The sequence below is a fragment of the Chaetomium strumarium genome, assembly GCF_033439665.1.
Source record: "Chaetomium strumarium strain CBS 333.67 chromosome Unknown B0T15scaffold_2, whole genome shotgun sequence".
Classification (NCBI taxonomy): domain Eukaryota; kingdom Fungi; phylum Ascomycota; class Sordariomycetes; order Sordariales; family Chaetomiaceae; genus Chaetomium; species Chaetomium strumarium.
In genome coordinates this window covers 4,309,694-4,330,831 of record NW_026944430.1, presented here as the reverse complement: position 1 = coordinate 4,330,831, position 21,138 = coordinate 4,309,694, and the positions used below count along the sequence as shown (strand labels likewise).

The following is a 21,138-nucleotide window of genomic DNA, read 5'->3' as shown; positions in this document are numbered from 1 at the left end:
TTGAAGTTTCGGAGCTTCAGAGCAATCCAGACTCCTGCGATAGGGGCCCACACTGCGCTCCTTTCAGCCAATGGGAGCCGAGCTGAAGACCCGTCTCCAATGTGGGCACAGTGCGAGTTGAGCAAGCAGCTCGATATTGTAACCGTTAGGCTGCGCATGATAAACGCGTGCTCCTTAAGCAAAGTCGCGTCTCCCGTGTTGGCTTCGACGGCGTTTTTCTATTTCTTTCACTTTCGCCATTGATGTGACCCCCGACGCTAGCACAAGCGCGCTTCTCCAGTGTTCTAACTCTGGGTATGTGTGCGACGGAGACTACAGAGTTATATATGACTGACGCCCAAGGTTCCTAATTTAAAGAGGTCATAAACCTTCTATAAGCCCGTCCCCGGAGCAGTACCTGAGCGCAACCCGTAGCTCGCGACGATCACCGGTCCCCACCATGACTGACCTCAATGGCTTAATCAGCTCAGACAGCGAGCTGTTTGTCAATGGGGCGGACGTAGAACCCGAACCATTTACTTTCCAGTCCGATCTGAGCGACGATGATGCGCCAGATCCGCTGGCCCTCGATGAAATCGCGAGTGCGTCCCTTGCCGCCATGGCTGGGAAGTTGGATTTGCTTTGGGACCAGAACCAGGCCGAGACCACGCCTCAGAAAGTAACGAAGGGCGGGCAGGTGAACGGGCTTGCGGAGTCCCCCATTGATGAGCCTGAGAACGTTAGGTCAGTCGTTGAGGTCCACTTGCCGTGGCTGCCACCAGCGGACCGGGCAGGATACCAGAAGGTCGAGGTGGACGATTACCGGCCAGATGAATATCACAGAACCAGAAGAAAACGGAAAGGGGTGAGTTACTCTCCCTTTATTGCTTGCTGTTCCTGGGATGGGAAAGGTGTATCCAAGTGGTGAGAGCCAATTGCCTTGTTTCGGATGTCGACAAGCAGATGAACAGAGACTGCGCCTGCCTGGCCCAAGCCGTTTGTCGGTTTCTCCATACCTGATCTCCAGATCACCTCATCCACGCTTGGTCATCCGAAAGCTGGCAGACGGCTAGGCGATAGGGCTTCCCGAGTGGCCGCACTCCTATCGCTTGAGAGACGTCGATACAAGTTGGATATCAGGGCAACTTTCTCAGTTTCCGGAGACCGTCGCAAAAGCAGCTTTGAAAGTTCGCAGACTCCAAACCTCCTAGTTGTGCTTAGGAGCGCTTTGTGCCCACCTCTCTCCTCTTCGCAAAACCCAGGCCCCCCTCAAACTCTTCCACACAACTGCACCTTCTGCTCTCGCTCGCGTTGCGGATTCAAAAGCAACCCCATAATTCAAGTTCTCTCAACAATTCTCTTTTTCCATAACACTCCCTTCTTTCCTCTCTCTGCCAATACCCTCTTTTCATTCAGACAATCCAACCGTGCACCTTTCCATCACTATTATCCGCTTGCCACGCCAGCGATCGTGGTTAGGTGATTAAGTCTGACCTTGAAAGACACGACCGACTCACAATGGTAAGAAAGCGGGGGCCAAATGGCCGTGATAGGCGACGGAGATGAGCGATCAGTCCCTTACACTTGGTCTGTCTGACGGGCGGATGCTCGCGGTTGGCCTATGATTGTTTATCAACCTTGGAACGCACTGTGTTCTCTTCTTTACATTCGAGCCAGCTCCGTTTTTTTGAGCTTGTGCTGACACCCTTCGAAGGATGACGATTTTGCTGAGCGGCACGGCACAAAGAGGAAGCGGCAGGATGAAGACTACTCTAGTGATGATGAGCTTAACGGGGACTCGGATGAAGACCTGCCCAGACTCCGTAGCAGACGTGCCAGCACACGCGCCAGCTCTCTTCTTGCCTCTAGCGAAGGCGAGCGCAGGGAGGCGGGACGGCGGTTGCGTCTTCGGCCCAGAGCCAGTTTGGCTCGGTATCAATACTCACAGGATGACGATCGGGATGAGCTCCAGGGCTCTGACATTGACGACGAGACATTCATCGTCCAATCTGACATTGTCCAGACCAAGAAGACTAGGAGACGGCTGAGGACATTGCCAACCAGGGGGCGGTCTAGCCTGTCTCTACGCGGCGAAGACATCGAGTTTGAGTCCCGTCGTCGATCGTCCAGGGCCAACAAGACTTCGAAGGTTATGACGGACACTTATCTAGACAACGAAGACATATATTACTACGAGGACGAGAAAGCCCCCGCGGCGCCCAAGATCATGAGCGTGCGCGAGATTTTCCAACCGTCGCCGTCGTATGACTTTAAGGAAGCTCATCGACCTCTTTGCGACAGCTGTGGTTATGGCGACGACAGGAATAAGGGGCCCCTGGTTCCGTGCCAGGGGTGTTCGAACTCATACCACAAAGTATGTCTCGGCACCCGCAGCGCGCGCGACCATAGGGTCACCAAGGTGGCGGCCGATTCGTTTGTTATGCAATGCCGCTTTTGCATTGGCACCTACAAGAAGAAGGACCACCGGGCGCCGAGCCATGACGTCTGTCAAGGCTGTCATACCAAGAGTCCCTCCTGTGTTCCCTTCTCGGAGAGGAAGACGCAAAAGCAGGAGGAGACGCTGCGTAACGAGAACGGCGGCGTCGATCCTATCACACCTGTTGAGCCGAAGCTCGTCAATAATCCGGACAACGTTCTCTTCCGCTGCGGCCGTTGCCATCGTGCCTGGCACTACGAACACCTTCCACACCCCAACAAGTCCCGAGACCCCGCGATCGACGATCCCCTCAATCTGCGCAAGCACCGCCGCGAGGAGTATCAAATCGAATGGCTGTGCAAGGAGTGCCAGGCCACCTGGGAGGAGAAGGTGGACAAGATGGTTGCATGGCGGCCCCTGGATCCTAAAACATACAAGGAAGGCCAATCGATCACGGACCTTACCGAGGACAACCTGGAGTACCTCCTGAAATGGGAGAACAAGTCGTACAACCATTGTATGTGGATGCCCGGTGCCTGGGTATTCGGTGTTGTCAAGCCGACTATGCGTCTGTCGTTCCTCAAGCGAACGTTCGGAGACGGATCCGATGAAGCGATCGACGGGGGTAGACACGTCGACTCGCTCCTGCGGTGGTCCGAGAAGGAGGCGATCCACGATTCGTGGATCACACCCGACATCATCCTCGATGTCCACTACGCCCCGAGATCACGCGAGGACGAGAAGAAGTACCGGGCTAAGTCGGCAAAGGACAAGTTTGAGGACGACCTGAGCCGAATCTTCCACGTCATCAAGATTTACGTGAAGTTCGAGGGCCTGGGCTACGACGACGCTGTCTGGGATACCCCGCCGCCTCCCGACGCCGGCACTCTCTACGATGCCTTTTGCGAGGCTTATCGCGAGTACCTCAACGGCAGACACTTCCAATCCGAGCCTTGGAAGGCCATAAGAGGGCGGATCGACGAATTCCGCGAGCTCGACTTCGTCCGCGACATCGAAGTTCATGAGCAACCCAAGGGCCTCTGGCGCGGCAAGTTGATGGGATATCAGCTTAATGGGCTGAATTGGATGCTCCTCAACTTCCGCCAGGGGCGCAACGTCGTGCTCGCCGATGAAATGGGTCTCGGCAAGACGGTTCAGGTGGTGGCGCTGCTATCGAGCTTCATCCAGGATAATCCCAAGATCTGGCCCTTCTTAATCGTTGTGCCCAACGCGACATGCGCCAACTGGCGCCGCGAGATCAAGAAGTGGGCTCCCGACTTGAGGGTCGTGGCCTACTATGGCGGAAGGGTGTCGCAAACGCTGGCTCTGAACTATGAGCTTTTCCCGAACGGGACCAAAGACCTCAAGGCGCACGTCGTCATCATGTCCTATGACTCGGCCAAGGACAGCGAGACGCGCAGCCGGTTCTCTAGTACCAAGTGGGCCGGCCTAATCGTGGACGAGGCGCAGGCGCTCAAGAACGACGAGAATACGCTGTACAAGGCACTCAACGCCTTGCGCATCCCCTTCAAGCTGCTGCTCACAGGAACGCCGCTTCAGAACAACAAGCGGGAACTGTTCAACCTCCTACAGTTCGTCAACCCGGCGATGAAGGCGGAGGAGCTCGACCAGCAGTTCACCCAAATCACAGCCGATAACTTGAGAGATTTACATGAGCTGATTCGTCCGTATTTCCTTCGCCGGACAAAGGCTGAGGTCCTTACCTTTCTCCCTCCGATGGCGCAGATCATCATTCCCGTGAGCATGACGGTGCTGCAGGAGAGGCTCTGCAAGTCCATCATGGAGCGCAACCCTCAGCTTATCCGGTCCATTTTCATACAGGGCAAGATGAAGGCCAGCGAGCGAGGCTCGCTCAGCAATATCCTGATGCAGCTGAGGAAATGCCTCTGCCATCCGTTCATCTATAGCCAAGCCATTGAGGATCGGTCCGTGTCCCCGGAAGTGTCGCGGCGCAACCTGGTCGAGGCGTCCTCGAAGCTCATGCTCCTGGAAATTATGCTCCCCAAGCTCAAGGAGCGGGGCCATCGAGTCCTGCTGTTCAGCCAGTTCCTGGACGAACTGACCATTCTTGAAGACTTCCTGGCCGGCATGGGCATGAAGCATGAGCGGCTCGACGGCAGTCAGTCAAGCATGGAGAAGCAGAAGAAGATCGACGCATTCAACGCGCCGGACTCGGACATCTTTGCCATGCTGCTCTCTACCCGCGCAGGCGGTGTGGGCATTAACCTGGCCACGGCCGATACAGTCATTATCCTAGATCCCGATTGGAACCCGCACCAGGATATCCAGGCCCTGTCGCGTGCCCACCGCATAGGGCAGCGCAAGAAGGTGCTATGCTTCCAGCTAATGACGGTAGACTCGGCCGAGGAGAAGATTCTGCAGATTGGCCGCAAGAAGATGGCCTTGGACCACCTCCTTATCGAGACGATGGACAACGACGAAGAGTCCCCTAATGACGTCGAGTCGGTCCTCAAGCACGGCGCCGCAGCGCTCTTTGGCGAAGGGAAGAAGAAGGATGCCATCACGTACGACTCGGCGGCGGTAGATAAGCTCCTCGATCGGTCTGTGATGGAGGAAACTAGGACCAATGACGATAAGTCGGCCGAGTCGGCCTTTGCTATGGCACGCGTGTGGGCCAACGACAAGGGGGCGCTCGCCGACGACCTGCAAGAGGCAGAGCCGACGATCAACATGAGCGTGTGGGACCAGATCTTGAAGGAGCGCGCGGAGGAGGCGAGGCGGGAGGCGGAGCGCACCATGGAGAAGCTCGGCCGCGGAGGTCGTCGTCGCGGGGTGAGTTTTCAAGCGGCTTGTGCGAGAAGATCTGCAGCGCTAACCCTTTTTCTTTTTTGCAGGCTGCTACCATGTACACAGGTCCTCGATTCGAGTTCAACGATGGCCAGGGTGGAGCGGCCGTGGACAGTGACCACGGGGATGGCGATGGCGAGTTCGTCGGTAGCGGGGCGGAAGAGAGCGAGACCGAGGACGAGGACGGGCGCACGACGGCGACCGGTGAGTCAACAACACCTTCGGGATCTAACAAGCAGGGCAAGACTCCTCAAGGTACGAGAAAAAAGCAAACCCCTTCAAAGGCCCGTGCTCGGAGTGCCAGTCGCACTCCCGCCACGCCGAAAAGGAAGCAAGCAACTGCAAGTGCTCGAACAAACAGCTCACGCAAGGGGCAGCAGACTCCGAACCCGACGGCCGGGCAGCCGCGGGCAAGAAAGGCTCCCGCCACGCCAAAGGCAGCGAAGCCGAGGCAGCCACGACAGCGGCGGTCCTCCGGCCGCCCGACTCAGACGACGTCCCCCGGAACCCCGACAAAGGCCGGCCGCGGAAGCAAAAAGACCGGGCTGCCGCTCCGTCCGCTCGAGCTGGAACAAGCCACCACCAGCCCAGCCACCAGCTCAACGGTAACGGCGGAGGAACAGGAAGAGGAACAGGCAGCGTCGTCGCCCTCAACCTCTCTCGAACCGGAAACAGCATAATCTCGACGACGCCCATCCCCGTCCCCGTGATCCCCCCCTCCTCTACTCCAACTCACGTTACTACTGCTGCTAGTACTACTACCCCGAACTTCATCATCCCGCTCCCTTCCTCATCCGCCGTCTTCACCCCTACTACTACCCCGGAGGTGGTGACCACTACCACCACCACCACCACCATCACCCTTGAAGAAGCAATCCAGCAGATCCACATGAAAGTCCCGCAGCAGCCGCAGCTCCCGGCACAGACGAAGCCAAAGACCCACCCCGGGGTAGAGATCACCACCGTGCTGTGTTGCGTGTGCGAGTACATGCACCCGGCGCAGTGGGAGTGTCCCGAGATGCGCAACGAGGTGAAGCTGCGGCTGGCGCTGGACCGGCTGAGGCAGGGAGTTGGCACGGAAGGGTTGGGGCCGGCGGCGGTGGAGGCGCAGAGGGCGTTTTTGGGGGAGAAGTTGAGGCGTGTTAGGGGGGGTAGTAGTTCGCTTTCTAATGGGAATGGGAGTGGTGGTGTTAATGGTGGTGTTGTTAATGGTAGGACCGGGATGGGGATGGGGATAGGGTAGTGAGGGGGGAATGAAAACCTTATTCCATTCCACGGCAGGGGAGAGGAAGGGGCGGGGGGAAATACCTTAGGTAATGCGGAGGAGGACGTGGTGGTGGACATGTATGTATTGTGCATGTGTCTTTGTATACTACTACATACCAACGCCGGCGAGATAGCTGCTGCGATCGATACCTTGCTTCATTCTGGGTTGGCGGCGGAGTGCGGATGGGAGTGGAGTCCTGCTTGGTTGGTACCTACCTTAGGCATGGCGACGGCTTGGTTGGGATCTCTCTTCTTCTTTTTCTTCTGCTTTTCTCTCTTATCTCCGGGGGTATGCCGATGGATGGATGGGTGCATATGGGCGTGAATAGCTTATTACCACTTACTTGCTACCCGGGTAACGTAGTTAGCATTGCCTGCAACCATCTACCGTACCTACCTAGGTACTACTACGTAGTCAGGGGTTGGATGCCAGTGCCAGTGCCAGTGGTTGCCTCTGATAAAAGCAAGTCAACAAAATTCCACGCCAACTTCCGCTGAACAGGCTTGTGATCTTTGTGTGTGTGTGTGTGGTGTTGTTTTGAGGATCTCCCTTCCTTGTTTGTTTGCAAGTTCTAAGAACCTTAGATCTCTAGTGCATATTATCTTCCAAAGCTGCAGCTTACTACTGAGATAATCCACTCAAGGAAGAGCTACCTAACTTACCGTACCTTACCTACTTGCCCAAACTTTCCGTCTTGTTTGGGTTTTGTAAGGTAAGATACTACAGATAGACCGACTCGTAACAGTTATGTGGCAAGCCGGAGGCGTGCATGTGTGCCTTACAGCCGGGCAGATAGTAGCTACCTAAGCCGGCTGGGCTGCAAGGGGGTTGGAGAAAGGGGTTGTTGGTTGTGGTTGGGAAGAGCAAAGAGCACGTCATACATAAACCATCCATACATACATAGATACATAGGTACTCTTCATTCTTGGGAGCTCGCATGACAAACAATCAGTCAGTCAGTCAGTCATTGGGGGGGAAAGGGGGGTGGGGTTGGAGCAAGACTGTTTGTTCACGGTGTAGAAAGAAAGAACGAATAACAATAACAACAATAATGAAAGAAATAGGGCGTGCTTGCGTGGCCTCGGTGGTGGATAAGGTATCACCTAAATAAGGTATACACATATGGAGGAGGTATATGGGATGACTCGGACAGTATACACAGTCAGACATCCGGATGGTTCCGGCCAGCCTTGTTTGCCGCGAGAAAGAAAGAATTGAAAGCAAAGAAAGAAAGTAAGGAAGGAAGGAAGCAAAACAAAACCGTGACACACATATGTGGATGTGTTGTGTTGTGGGATGCAGGTAGCCGGGCTTTACGATGCAGGGAACCTTATCTGGGGCCGGGCCCCCTCTGGCGGGCGGCGGGCGTTTGCAATTACTTGTTCTTTGCCGGTTGGTTCTCTCTTTCTCTCTCTTTGCCTGCTCTTCTTTGGCCTTTCTGTGTGTGTGTGTGTGTGTGTGTGTGTGTGTGTTGTGTGTGGAAAGGGGCATTGTTTTGTTTTTGTTGTTTGGATATTGTGTGTGCGTGTTTCCTTGCAGAGGAGCGGTGGGTATCCTCTGGGAGGAAAGTTGCGAGGAGAGCCAAACCGGTGAGTTGTGTAAGTGGTGTACACGTAAGTGGCTGTTATAAAAGGGGGAGCAGATTTGCTCGGTGGAGGAAGGGTTGGAAAGGGTGGGCGATGCTTACGATCCGCAAAGGCCATATCTACTATCGGTACACTCTCAGCCCAACAACTCATACTTGCCTTACTTACTTCACTTCGTTGCTGCCTCACGCCATCTCGAGATACACCAAGTCAGCCCTGTTTCTCCCTGGCCGGTCTCCCCTTGCGCCCCCCTCTACGCGCGGCACTGTCTCCTGCCGGCGTGACACGCGTGTGACGGCCTGCGAGCGGTCGTGCCAGTCAGTTGCCGGCGACGGTTGAGCACCGCATGCTGCATAGCGCGCCGCGTATAACGTTGCCGCCCGTTTCTGCCTCTTTTCCCTCTCTCGGTCTAGAAAAGAAAAAACACAACAACAACAACGACGACGACGACGAGTTCCGCGCGCGACCCACGAGACAGGCGGTATAGGCCGAGCCCAACCCAGCGGGTGCCCGGCGCTGTCTCTCTCCTTCCTCCGTTTGCACGCCAGCACAGGCCCGCTTTTTCATCCTCCTGTCCGATCTCGTCTGGCTGCCCGCGTTGCGTGTGTGTGGGTGTGTACAGTGTTGGGTGTTGGCTGCTCGGCGTGACCGCTTCGCTCCGTGGCTCCAGCCCAGCCTTGTTTCTCGGAAGTCTCTCCGACTTTCTTTCCTTTCTATTTTCTAAGAGTTGGCTGAGACGGCCATGGATATGCTCAGGGAACTCGGCAAAAGCGAGCCGCCCGGCAAGACGCATCGCAGTGCGTCTGATTTGGCCTTTGACCGCCTTGCCGCGTGCTCCACGGACGCCGCGGAAGAAACTCCTTCTTCGCCGGCCGAGAGAAACACATGCTTAAATATAGCGTCATCCGCCGCGGTTACTTCTTCGTGCTCTTCATCGCCGGCCCCTCTTTCCCCCCCTCCGCATCCTTCGCCGCTTCATATCATCGCAACTACTCCTACTAGTGGCATCACGATGAAGGCTCCCTCGTTGCTTTCGACGCCGCAGTCATCGCCATCGCAGCAGCTGCCGTTTGACCCGGATTCGCCGTCTCCTCGGCTGGCTGGGTTTGACGACGAACATCGAAATTCGGCAAATCTGACCGACTATTGCGCCAAGTGGAAGGCCATGATGGCAACCGAGAATGCGCAGGCCGACGGCAACCGCAACGGCAACGGCAACAACGACCACACCACTAGTAGTACCGGCAAGAGCGATGGTGGTGATGACAGAAATGCCAGTATTTCGTCGGCCAGCCCCTCCCCTCCTCGCACCCACAACACCGACAATACCAATACCGACTGCCGCGACATTGCCGCCCCCTACCGACACGGCCAGCTCGGAGCATTCCGCAACTTCCCCCGCTTCGACCAGGCATCGCGCCCTTTTGCCTCAGACAACTGGCGCGCCAAGGCCGGCGCCGACCCGGCCAGGCCCCGTCTGAGCGCGCTGATGACGACGGGAGACGCCGTCTCGCCCCAGCAAGTGCCGCGCTCTTCTCTCTTCATCTCCACGCCGGTCCGCAGCCCCCTACCCGCGTCGGCCAACAGCAACATAGCCGGATTCTTTGGCCAGCCCGGGCCAGGCCTGCCCACGAACCCGCCGCCGACGCCGGTGTCGCTGTCGACGCCGACTTCGGCCGCATTTCCGAACCACCACAGCAACGGCAACTTCTACGGCCACGGCCACCACCCTTCCTCGGCCAGCAGCTCCAGCAGCGTGGCAGGCTACCACCACCCGGCGTGTCATGGCGGTGGCGGCGGCGGCGGCGGCCACAGCAACCTCCACCACCACTACTACTATTACTCGCCTACGTCACCGGGAAGCCATCTCAACATGACCAATAACAATAACAATAATAATACCAACAATGGCAACAACCCCGCGTCATCATCGACTACTACCACCACCAAAATCACCACCAGCAGTCCGCCGCAGCAACTGGGCAGCAGAGAGCAGCTCTCCAGCGGCTTGAGCATGATGAATCTGCGCGGCGGCACCATCACCACCAACACCACCAACAACATCTGGAACGAGCCTTCTTCTTCCTCTTTTTCTTCCTCTCCTTCCCCTTCCCCTTTCTCTTCTTCCTCGACCACAAACATGAACACAAACATGAACATGAACACAACCCGCAATACCAACACCAATACCAATACGACGACAGCATCATCGTTCCCGCTGACCATCGCTCCGGACACGCTGGGCTACTGCTTCGTCCGCCCCAACGGCGCCCGCACGCGCCTCGTGCCCGTCGACATGCTGCCCTTCCGGCTGCAGGGTATTCCGGTGCAGGAGAGGCCCGACGATCGACAGAGCGACAGGTTGGTTGTGCTGCCCGTGCCGATGGGGATGGGTCCGGATGGAAGAAGTTGTAATTTCGGCGGGGTTTTGAGGGCTGTTGTGAGTATTTCTTCTCTTTTCTTTCTTTTTTATTTTTTCTTTATTTTTATTTCTGTTGTTTTGGGTTTTGAGGGGCGGAAGGTAGGTTGATATATTGTGTGTGCTGTTACAATCAAGGGGGGGTAGGTGTTCAAGTTTGTCATTTCTCGCAGTGTGGAAAAGGAAACGAAGAAGTGGTGGTGTGGTGTGGTGTGCTAAAAGCTAACGATGCTGATGTTTTGTTTAGAATTCCCCTCCCGGCGTCCGGAGTGATGGCCAGGTAAGCAAGCAACCTACTACAACTCAACGCCCAACCTTGCCTCCTTTCCTTTTCCCTTTCCACACCACCCCCTTACCCCTTTTTGAAGAAATACAACTGACAACACAAACCCCCAGCCCTCACCCAACAACAACACAACCACCACTCCCGCAAACTACCCCACAAACACAACCACATCTTCCGGTAGCGCCGCCACCGCACCCAAACGCGCCAAAATCTACTGCGACAAGTGGGTCCACGAGGGCGTCTGCGCCTTCACCCAGCAAGGCTGCAAGTACAAGCACGAGATGCCGTCGGACCGCGCGACCCAGCACCAGCTGGGCCTGTTCCTGGGCTACCCGGCCTGGTGGAAGCGCCGCCAGGCCGAGCTGGCCCGGGCCGAGCGGCCTCCTCTTCCTGCTGCTGCGACTGCTATGACTACTGCGACTGCTACTCATCTGTTGTTGTCATCATCATCATCGCCTTCTACCTCTGCTGCCGTGGACGAGAAGCCGCCTGTTGGTGGGGATGTGAGTCGGGATGGTGATGGGAATGCCGGAGAAGGCGGAGGTGGAGGTGGTGGTGGTGGTGGCCTGGCTGCTTCGCGATGGGGCATGACGATGGGAAATCGAGGCAGCGGGAATAACGGACAGCTCCCAGAAAGGGACAGGAACAGGACCAGGAACGCGACCGCCGCTCCGCCGCCGGAGACGCAACCATCGTGGCGAGCCGCACCGCAGTCCTCCGAACCACCACCCAGCAGCGCCATCGAAGATCTGAGATACGGCTTCCCGCACGGAGGAAGAAGAGGAGGAGGAGGAGGAGGGTATGACGGCACAGCGGCGGCTGCTGCTGCTGTTGCTAGCCCTACGCGGGGGCTTGTGCAGCAGCAGTATCATCATCATCATCCCACGCCGGAAATTGCGCCCCAGCAGCGTGGAGGAGGATTTGGTATGTTCCCCAGCACCGCCAGCAGTGTTGTTGGTGGTGCCGCGGCTCAGGGTGCCGCCTGGCCGTGGGAACAGCAGCAGCAGCAGCAGCACCTGCACTACCATGCGAGGCGCGCGTCGCAGACCCAGCAGCAACCACAGCGGCAACTGGGATTTGAGGCTGCCGGGTTTAATTCCGCCTGCACGTTTGGTAAGTTTACCGTTGTTTTTTTATTTCCTTTTTGGTTTTCTTTTTGTCCTTCGGGTTGTTGTTTTTGTTTTGTTTACATTCCATTCACATCACCCCCTATTTCCGTCTTGGCATTCTTGAACGAGTGCAGCACGATGGATTCCCAACACCCCGGGGTTTTCGACAAGTCTGTCTGCCCGCCAGATTGACGAGGCAATGGGGCTGTGGTTCCGTCGCGGGAATGCGCAGAAAAAGTCAACCTGTCTCAAGCAAGTATGCATGCATGAAAAAAGTCGCTCATCACAGGCGAGCGAGTGAGGGGAGGGAGCTCCTCCCGCTCGACTTAACAAACCGCCACCACCACCTCATGGATCAGCCAGCATCAATGCGCAAATTGCTAACACACACACAACCGTCGCAGCCTTCCACCACCCGACGACCACAACGTCGTCCTCGTCACCCTTTGGGCCGATCGCGCCGCCTACGCGCAGCAGCAACAACAACCGCCAAGAGGGAGGGGAAGGGGAAGACGCTGGTGATGACGTAGCTGCGGCCAATGGCGGCAACGATGTGACTGGGAGGCCCTGAGGTGTGCATTTGAAATCACCCCCCGGCAACACGTCCAACAACATCAACGGCGATGGCGATGGCGATGGCGATGGCGTTGCTGAAGAGGTCGGGTCAGTTCAGTTCAGCTATTAACTGACTGGGCGGTGGCGATAACTAAGCAGTCAGTGTTGGCCTCGGCGAAAAGGGGGGTGCCTGCACTACCTGGTACCTAGGTAGGGGAAGCCGACGTCGCTGTGCGCGGTCTGCTGAAGGTCAGAAAGAACACCCGTTGCTCCCAGCAGGTTCCATCTTTCCCCCTATCACTGTCCTGTTCGCTTTTCGTTTTCTTTTCCGTTACAGCTTTCTCTAGAGCTCAGCGTTGCGAATTTTTCCTACTACTAGTTTATGGACTCCCTTACGGTGAGGGGCAGGACAAACGGACGGATGGATGGCAATGGATAGCGGGGTTTTTTTTTCTTCCTCTGTTCTATTTCCTTTTTTTCAGATCTTCCTTTTTGCTACTCACTACATAGCATGCCTTGTCTTTCCTCCCGTTCCCCCTTTAACACAGCTGTGGCAGCGAGTGCCACATAGACTGTGTTACTTAGGTTAGAGTCTTGAACATGGGGTCTTTCGAGGATCGGGCGGGTGAGGGGGGTAGAGGGGGGGTATTTATCACGACTAGGTTTACTTTAGGGGCCGTTATGCATTGCGCTGCATTGCGTTGCATTTCCTTCCATTTCCCATTTACTTCCGCCTTTGCTTTCCAGCTTCTAAGCTCTCTGTGTGTCTCTGTCCTACTTCCTTTCTTGAGTGAGCAATGTCATTAGAGGGTGTGTGCTCTCGCGGAAGTTCTGTGACAAGTGAGATGGATATGCCGCGGGATAGTAGTAGTGCTAGCACTTTGGTTGGGGTTACTACGTGTTATCCTTCCCTTTTCTTTCCTCCTTGCGGACTCGGACATTAGGGTTGATGTAGGGCAGGCAGTTAAGGAGTAGGGGGAATTGCGGTTCACCATGTCTCACTTCTAGGACGGAGGAATGGCGTACATGGACATGGACACAGCGGCTCCGACACTGGGCTAGGGCAGGGAAGAAGGGGGGAAAGGGAGTAAGGTCTCGGACGTGGAGTTACCTCCATATGATTTTGTGGATCAAGTCGGTCGGTCGGTCGGGTCATTAGGCGTATTGCAGTAGAATGCGAGGGCGCAGAGGGTTCATATGAGCAGTTCCCGGTGACATTTTGTCGATCTAACTAGACGGGAAAAATGGGACACCGAATCCGAAAATGGGCCAGGAGATCGGGGGCAGAACAATGATGAGGGACGATATGATGCATGGACCGAGCTGGCTATTACCGCACAACTATAGGTTCAAGCTTTGCTTCCTATACTCTTGTTAAGGGGACCGACCGTGTCAGTTCCGGCTATATGCAGACAGCAGCTGGGATTACGGGTTTGTGAGCATCGCTCGTTTTTCTATTTGCTTCTTTGACATGTATACTAGATGAGGCATGTGCCAAAAAAGAGATATCAATGATAGTCCACGAAAGGAAGAAGCAGAGAGAGAGAAGCAGCAGCAGGAAAACGCACGCAAAAAAGCTCACCAACCAAATCACCCGACCTTCGCCAGATCGAAGGGGTTCATGGGCCAGCTACCAAAAACCCCTAAGCTGGGATTTTTACCCCGGAATCGAACCAACTCCCCTCTCAATGCGTACACATTGCCGACAGGGAGGACCTGCCTACTACTGCCTTCCCCCAATACCCCTTGGCCGAATATATGGGCCAGCCACTTCTGCAAGCGGGCTTGAGGTCCGGCAGTGGTCGGTTGGGGACGTCGAACTTCTATAGAGTATACTACTAGTAGGTACTCCTGGTCCCGGCGCACATGATGGACCGCAAACCAGGACTCATCCGATATAGGTAGACAAAAGATGGATCAGAGCAGAGCGCCAGCAGAAGGGACACCTCGGGCATTATGTGAAGGGAAACATAAGAGTCAGCACGTAGCTCTTTCTACCTAGTAATCTGGACAGGACATAGCCCGAGCCGAGGACCCGTCAGTCCATTCCAAATGACAACGAAGCAGCCGTTGTATTCCTCCTTCTGATGCCCTTTATTCATAACATAACAAGACATGCTTGTCTCAGCAAGCATGGTTATCCCTAAGCCATGCACCGTCCTCTCGAACGCCTGGCCACAGCCTGTTCGCAGCCATCCTGATACATGATTTGTTTCCTTTTCATAAGCCAGTGTCTCTTCGTACTCTGGATGAGTCGCCCCTGTTCCGCAAGGGCAGTCAAGAGCTAGGTTCGCCCAACGTGTTATCTACCACTCAAGATAAAAATCAAGCGTAGCCAGTTAATTCCCGCTGGGGTGATGTGGAAGCTACTTCTGCTCCTTAGTAGCCTGCAACCACACCCGTCATCAAGTCCTCGTCCTCGACTGTGTTGACGAACGATGCGTCGTAGTCGCGCCACCCGTCTTTCTCCTTCTTCTGCTGTCCGGCCAAATACTTGATGTAGTCGCGGCTCGTGCCCAGGCGCTCGCTGGCCGCCTTGACAAGAGGCTCCAGCTCTTTGAGGCGCTGCGCGGTGCGCATCATCTTCTGCGCGAACTCAGCCTCGGAGAGCTCCTCGTTCGGCGAGACGAAGATGAGGTGAGCAAGCCCGCCATCCGGCCGCTCAATCACGCCGCTCAACATGCCCTCGTCAATCATCTCCTGCACCAGCTTCTCTATCTCGGCCTCCGTTGCCAACGGCGCGGCCGTCTCGGCGCTCTGCGTCCGCGCCCGTATCTGCTCAAGCGAGATCTTGGTGTACACCTGGCGCAGATTGAGGATCTGCCACCGCTGGTAGTGTTGCATCACCAGCCGCATGAGGTTGAGGTTGTTCTCCTGGCTGAAGAACTGCGCGCCCAGGCTCTCGTATTCGGCCTTGAGCGACTCGGCCGTGTTCTCCTCGAACGCCTTGCCGATCGACTGGTAGGGCTTGCCCAGGGCGGCGAGAGACTTCTGAGCTCCGGCCGCCATGGTGGCCGGCATTGTGGGTACCTTGCCGTTGAGTAACAGCCCGACGAGAATCCACTTGTTGTGCGCCTCCACCATGATCTTGCTGCATGAGTGACTGTCTCTGGCGGGGTATGTGAGGACACGCTCCAGAGCGTCAAAGGCCTGCCGCCATGCCCTCCGCTGAATGAAGCACAGCGCACGGAGGAGATCGTATTCAAGAATGTCGCTGTGGCTGAGCGACTTCTGTACTCCAGGCTCTCGGTTCATGTACGCTGCGGGTGGCAGGTCCGGGTCTGACAGAGGCCGCGTCTCCAACAGGCCCTTCACGCCGGGGTAGAAGATGATGTCCTTCTCGAGGAGAGGCAGTGCTGGTTCGACGGCGTCGGTCGTGTATGCGAGTTTGACTAGAGCAACATGGTGGGGGGTGAGCACCGACCCCGTTGGATCAAGCCGGAGCAGGGCTGTTGTGAGAAGATCAACAGCAACCGAGGCCTACTTGTGGGATCAGCACGGCCTATGCGTGGGGATGGCACAGCCACTTCTCCTCACCGGAAACAGACTCCCGCTAGCGAGCAAGTCGAGAACGACCGAGAAGGCTGAGCTTCTGTAACGTATTTGGCGGGCGTCGAATGTGCAGAGGAAGACGGAGAATTTGGCCAAGAGATCGGCCTGCGGTAGGCTGTTGGCCCCCCGGACGGCAAGGAGCAGGCTAAGGTACGAGATGGAATTGAGGGCTGGATTGACATGCTGCCGCGGTGTCAGTGGTTATAGACCTAGAAACCGGCAACATGAGGCACCCACATCGAGGAGCTGAGCAGCATAGCTTTTGTTGAAGTCGGCCTTCGCGGTTAGCTTTTCCACCTCTAGGACGTGCGACTGAGCGGCCGAGTGGTACTGCGCGTCGTCGGCGAACCCACCCGGTGGCGGGAAGTTTAACAGCACGGCGACCGCTTGATCCATCTGAGAGCCGGGTCTTTCTGTCTGAAGAGCCTGAGCTCGAGAAATCGACGATAAGGTCGTGGCCCCCGTGACACGTTCGGAATAGGTAACGTAGCTGGAAATGTTACAGTTCAACGCCTCTTGCTGCTGTGCCCGTCCTGCACCTCTCCAGCTGTTTACGGTTAAGTTGGGGTCTTAATCTGAAATTGGCGCGTCGGTTCGGTTAATTGGGAGAGGACTGCACTTCGTGGGCTTTGGCAGTTTTGTTGATGGATGAGGTGTGAGTTGCTTGGTAAAGCTTGAGCTCTCTCACCCCGCGATTTCCGATTTGGGGGCCTAGCGCCTAGAAGCCCCACTCGGCACCCACAAGGCTGCAAGCGCCGTTAGGCGGCCCCACTCACCTCCGTTTGAACGGCGGTTTGAACTGATTCATCGTTGAGCTTCTCAACGCTTCCAGCTTACATTCCAACCGGGAAAGCGGTGTCTCGGTGTGTCTACAGACTAAATCTTTTGCAAGGGTTACTCCGTAAGGTACAAAGCTTCCAGCTTCCGAATGCACGTCATGATGGCCATCGTACCCCACTGGTCCTTGCAGACTGTTTCCGAACGCCACCCCGGGGGTGAGCTGAGGCTTCTACTCCCGTTCCGGGCACAGTTCAACATAACACACGGTAATCCCACCTTACATGCTCATCTGCTTGATCATCTCGGCCAGCTTGTGGCCTTCCGCCCGATAATCCAGCGGCGAGACGCTCATGACCTGGTAGCGGAGCCTGCAGCAGCTTGTTAGCATCACTCCGAGCAAGTATGATACGTCTCGTTTTCATACCTCGGCTGATCGCTATACGTTTCCATCTTCGCACGGCAGCGGAACGCCCACTTCCTGCAGTTGGCCGCCTCGAACGCCTTGTGGACGGCTTCATTGTCGCCTATCGCCTGCATCTCCATCAGCTCGTCCGCCGTCTTGCCGCCCATGATGACGCGCGCCGAGTCGTCGAAGCAGCTGAGCGAGAGGTTGCCCGTGTGGTCGGTGGCGTTGATTGACATGATGTATCGATACTGCGGTCTTTCATGGTCCACGTTGTGCTTCTCGCACCGCCACCCCTCGCTCGTCTCCGTCACCTTCTTAGCGCAGCCCTCGATGGGGCAAGCCGGGTATGCAAAGTTCTCCTGCCGGATGTACACTACGGTGGCCTTTATGCTGAAGTATGTCGTGTCGTCAACTCCGAGGTTCTCGGCCTTGACTTGTCCGATCGTCTTCAAATCGTCCTTGCGGCCCGTCGCGGCCCCGACCGTTGACATGTTGCTGTGTGTCGCGAACGACTGGTTCCTGCCGTTCGAGTCGTACCAGCCCTTGAGCTTGTGCGCCTCGGGGATGTCGGGGTCGACCGCCATCGTGCCCGAGGATAGGAGCGACAGGCTGCGCCCGTTAAAGTCGCTGACTCGCGTGCCCTTGAAGGCGACGATAGACTCTGGGCTGGCATCGAACTCGGTTGCCGTCTTGCCCCAGACCGTCACACGCACCGAGTAGCCCGTGTCGTCGACTAACGTCAGCTCACGCTTATCATACCCCTTCTGTGTCGTCTTGGATATGATCTGGTCCACATCAGACACCTCCTTCAAAACGCCGATGACGTCCACCGTGGCGTCCTTCTCGACCTCTTGGAGCTCTTGGATGCTGCAGAAGTTGAAGCGCACTTGCGGCACCGAGCTCTGGTCTTCGGCCTTCTCAATGACGGTGTCGCGCTCGAGCACTAGCTCATAGTCATTGGAGAGGTTGCTGAACTGCTTCTTGGCCATCCCCACTTTACACGGCGTCGAGATGTAGTAGACGTTGCCTTCCTGGAACAGGTCGTAGAATTGGTCGACCTGTTCGTTGAAGCCCGTCGCCCTGATCTCGCCGCTCTCGTCCAGGAGATTCACGCTGAACAGCTTGCCATTCCCGTGTGCCTTGGCCCATGTCCTGATGTCCGATTTGCTCGTGACCCGAACCTTGATCGTCCATTTGTTCGCAAACGGCGAAAGCGCCTCGATCGGGTATATCGTGCTGCCACCGTGTTGGCTGGGCCCTCCTCCTCCGCCACCTCGGTTGGAGGTAGAGGCCAACTGCTTTTGGACCTGCGATGTCGACTCCTGGACCGGCTCATTCTTGACCCCGTAAAAGCCAGCACCACCGATAGTTGTACTCTGTGGCTGCTCGTTCCTGATTTCCAAGCCCTTAGGATCACCGATCTTTTCCGGGTTGCCGAGTTCCGGGATAACCTCGAGGTCCAGGACGATCATGACACTACACACAGCCTGTAAGCTACTCCGCGGCTTAAAAAGGATGGTAACGGCACAACCAACTTTTTACCCTTCAGGGACTGGGCCTGATATTGTTTCAGACGCACTATGGAACCGCGATCCAGCTGGCCGCTGTGCACCACGTGGTTGGCCTGCGTGGCGAGCATGCACTGCACATAGTTGCGGATGTCGCTCAAGATGATGCGGTATCTCTGAACGCCCCCTCCCGGAGCTCCCTGTTTCGCCTCGAGGGTCTTGAGCTGCAGGCATTGCATCACAGGTACGGGGAACTGAGCGGCTGCGCGGTCTGGCTCGTTGAAAATGGCACTGGCGGAGAAAGTCAGACGCACTCTTTGGCATCGGCCCGCAGTTCAGCTTCTCGACTTACTCTATCGCGCCTTGCGTAATCTGTTGTTCGGCCATGTTGGCGTAACTGCTGTTGGGCGGTCTCTGGTAACTCCAACGTCGATGCCAACAAGGTCTTTTCGGTTTTCGATCGTATGACAGTTGTGGTGCGAGCTGGCCAAGGCTTTGGAGGGGTCGCGTTGGGCAGGCGAGAAGACGCGTCGTGGGGCAAGACTTTAATTGCTAGCCTGGCACGCACAGTGCCAAAGTGACAATGACTGCGATGTATATACTGTGTAAGCACAGCAAACCCCAGAACCTCCAATTGAACTTTCCCCTTTTACTGTTCTGACACTGGCATTCCGCGGTATGTCTGCTTTTGTTGCATTCCTCGATAGTTCGTACATACAAGCAGTTAGCTCACATTGTCCCAGCATGCACCCTTCCTCAGCCTCCCACTGCCTCCTTGGCAGATGAATATTAGTCCCAGAAGTGATGAAAAGATCAGCGCAATCTGCAGGGGCTGCACTTATTGGTGGGGAAGGATATCAATTCCCCCGCTCGGTCGGGGAGAAGCTGTCTTGTCCTGCTTTATTAGGTCTCAACTGTGTTTTGTGAGGCAGCAACTTGAAAAGAAGAGAGATCAATTCGACGCTGAAAGACCTAGGTCCCTCTTCGTACTCCAAAGTGTCTCCTTGGAGTCGAAAGGAACAAGCCCATATCTATCAACTCCCTTTCATTCTATCAAAAATTTGGAACCCTCCCTGCACTTGCTGTGACAACCCGATCACAACATCAACATCAACATCAACATTACACAGACCGGTATTCATACAGGTACACAACCATGTCATCTCCTCACCCTATAATCGACAGCCACATCCACCTCTACCCCTCCTCCGAGCTCTCCAACCTCGCCTGGTGCACCCCAGACCACCCGCTCGGCAAGCAGTGCTCCGTAGATGAGTTCCGCGCCGCCGCCACCGCCACCGGCTCTAACCCTGCCTCTGCCTCTTCCGAAGCCCCTCGCCCTCCACCCCAGCTATCCGGCTTCATCTTCATCGAGGCAGACCGCAAGAACGATGGCGCGCAGGACTGGACGGGCCCGCTGCAGGAGGTGGCCTTCATGCGCCGGCTGGCGAACGGCGAGTCCAACCCGGGCGAGGGCCATTCCGCCGAGGACGCCAGGCTGTGCCTGGGGCTCGTCCCCTGGGCTCCCGTGAACCTGGGGCCGGAGCGGCTGGGCGAGTATCTCGAGCGGGCCGAGAAGGAGGCCGGCCCCCTGGCGTGGAGCAAGGTGAAGGGGTTTCGCTATCTGCTGCAGGACAAGCCGAACGGGGTCGGCTTGAGCGACCAGTTCATTGAGGGGCTGAAGTTGCTCGGGAGGAAGGGGTATGTGTTTGAGGTTGGCGTCGATCAGCACCGGAGGGGGAGGATTCAGTTGGAGGAGGCCGTCGAGATGATTGATCGTGCGCATGACGGGGTGGCGGAAGAGGAAAAGGTGGTGTTTGTTCTGAGTATGTTATCCCGGGTCTCTCACTTTGATAAGGGTTGTTTGCGCATCCGATGCTGACGATGCGACAGACCATCTTTGCAAGCCGGACTTGACCATTGTCAGCCAGACTGACCCGGCATACCTCGCGTGGTACGTATATTTTTTCTGGGATCTCCGCTGGCGGGTTTGCCGATGGCGAGCTAGAAATAAAATTACTGACACCGTCCAGGCGCACGGCCATGTTCACATTGAGCAAGTGCCGCCGCACCTACATGAAGCTCAGCGGCTGCTTCTCCGAGCTGCCCGACCAGCTGAAGCAGCGGCCGGCTCATGACATCTTCTCGGCCATCCTCCCGTGGCTGGCGGTCGTGGTCGCCGCCTTCGGCCCCAGCAGGATCATGTTTGGCAGTGACTGGCCGGTCTGCACAGTGGGAGTTGGCGACGACGCCTGGAAGAAATGGCACAAGATTGTCGACATGGTGTGTGATCTGGCTGGTCTGAGCACGGAGGACCAGGCGATGCTCTGGAGCGGGACAGCGAAGGAGGCCTACAAAATCGAATCTTAAAAAAGGATTATTCCCTCTTCGCCCTGGCCCATCATGTGGATGTTATGTACGGCGA

The 21,138-nt window shown here is 56.4% G+C and overlaps 5 protein-coding genes across 5 annotated transcripts; 3 read left to right on the top strand and 2 right to left on the bottom strand.

Annotated features, from left to right (window-relative positions):
- The first annotated feature begins 154 nt into the window (after positions 1 to 154).
- On the top strand, positions 155 to 6,591 carry B0T15DRAFT_129266 (PHD/FYVE-zinc-finger like domain-containing protein). Its single transcript, XM_062861736.1, has 5 exons — positions 155 to 294; positions 358 to 844; positions 1,694 to 5,230; positions 5,293 to 5,500; positions 5,626 to 6,591. Exons 2-5 carry the CDS (start codon positions 440 to 442, stop codon positions 6,486 to 6,488), a joined length of 5,013 nt encoding a protein of 1,670 aa, XP_062724874.1. The 5' UTR covers positions 155 to 294; positions 358 to 439; the 3' UTR covers positions 6,489 to 6,591.
- A 4,982-nt stretch (positions 6,592 to 11,573) lies between these two features.
- B0T15DRAFT_129223 (uncharacterized protein) lies at positions 11,574 to 12,826 on the top strand. Its single transcript, XM_062861735.1, has 3 exons — positions 11,574 to 11,916; positions 12,317 to 12,484; positions 12,627 to 12,826. The coding sequence occupies exons 1-2, from the start codon at positions 11,605 to 11,607 to the stop codon at positions 12,440 to 12,442; spliced, it is 438 nt and encodes a 145-aa protein (XP_062724873.1). The 5' UTR covers positions 11,574 to 11,604; the 3' UTR covers positions 12,443 to 12,484; positions 12,627 to 12,826.
- Positions 12,827 to 14,846: 2,020 nt separating this feature from the next.
- Positions 14,847 to 16,415, bottom strand: B0T15DRAFT_390502 (uncharacterized protein; the record flags this gene model as incomplete). Its single annotated transcript, XM_062864540.1, has 3 exons — positions 14,847 to 15,947; positions 16,005 to 16,202; positions 16,257 to 16,415. 3 exons carry the CDS (start codon positions 16,413 to 16,415, stop codon positions 14,847 to 14,849), a joined length of 1,458 nt encoding a protein of 485 aa, XP_062724872.1.
- Positions 16,416 to 16,784: 369 nt separating this feature from the next.
- B0T15DRAFT_566003 (uncharacterized protein) lies at positions 16,785 to 19,383 on the bottom strand. The gene is made up of 4 exons (XM_062870681.1): positions 19,066 to 19,383; positions 18,741 to 19,004; positions 17,224 to 18,681; positions 16,785 to 17,167 (listed from the first exon to the last, which is right to left on the bottom strand). The coding sequence occupies exons 1-4, from the start codon at positions 19,098 to 19,100 to the stop codon at positions 17,077 to 17,079; spliced, it is 1,848 nt and encodes a 615-aa protein (XP_062724871.1). The 5' UTR covers positions 19,101 to 19,383; the 3' UTR covers positions 16,785 to 17,076.
- Positions 19,384 to 19,664: 281 nt separating this feature from the next.
- On the top strand, positions 19,665 to 21,138 carry B0T15DRAFT_129143 (uncharacterized protein). The gene is made up of 3 exons (XM_062861733.1): positions 19,665 to 20,539; positions 20,607 to 20,667; positions 20,747 to 21,138. Exons 1-3 carry the CDS (start codon positions 19,870 to 19,872, stop codon positions 21,081 to 21,083), a joined length of 1,068 nt encoding a protein of 355 aa, XP_062724870.1. The 5' UTR covers positions 19,665 to 19,869; the 3' UTR covers positions 21,084 to 21,138.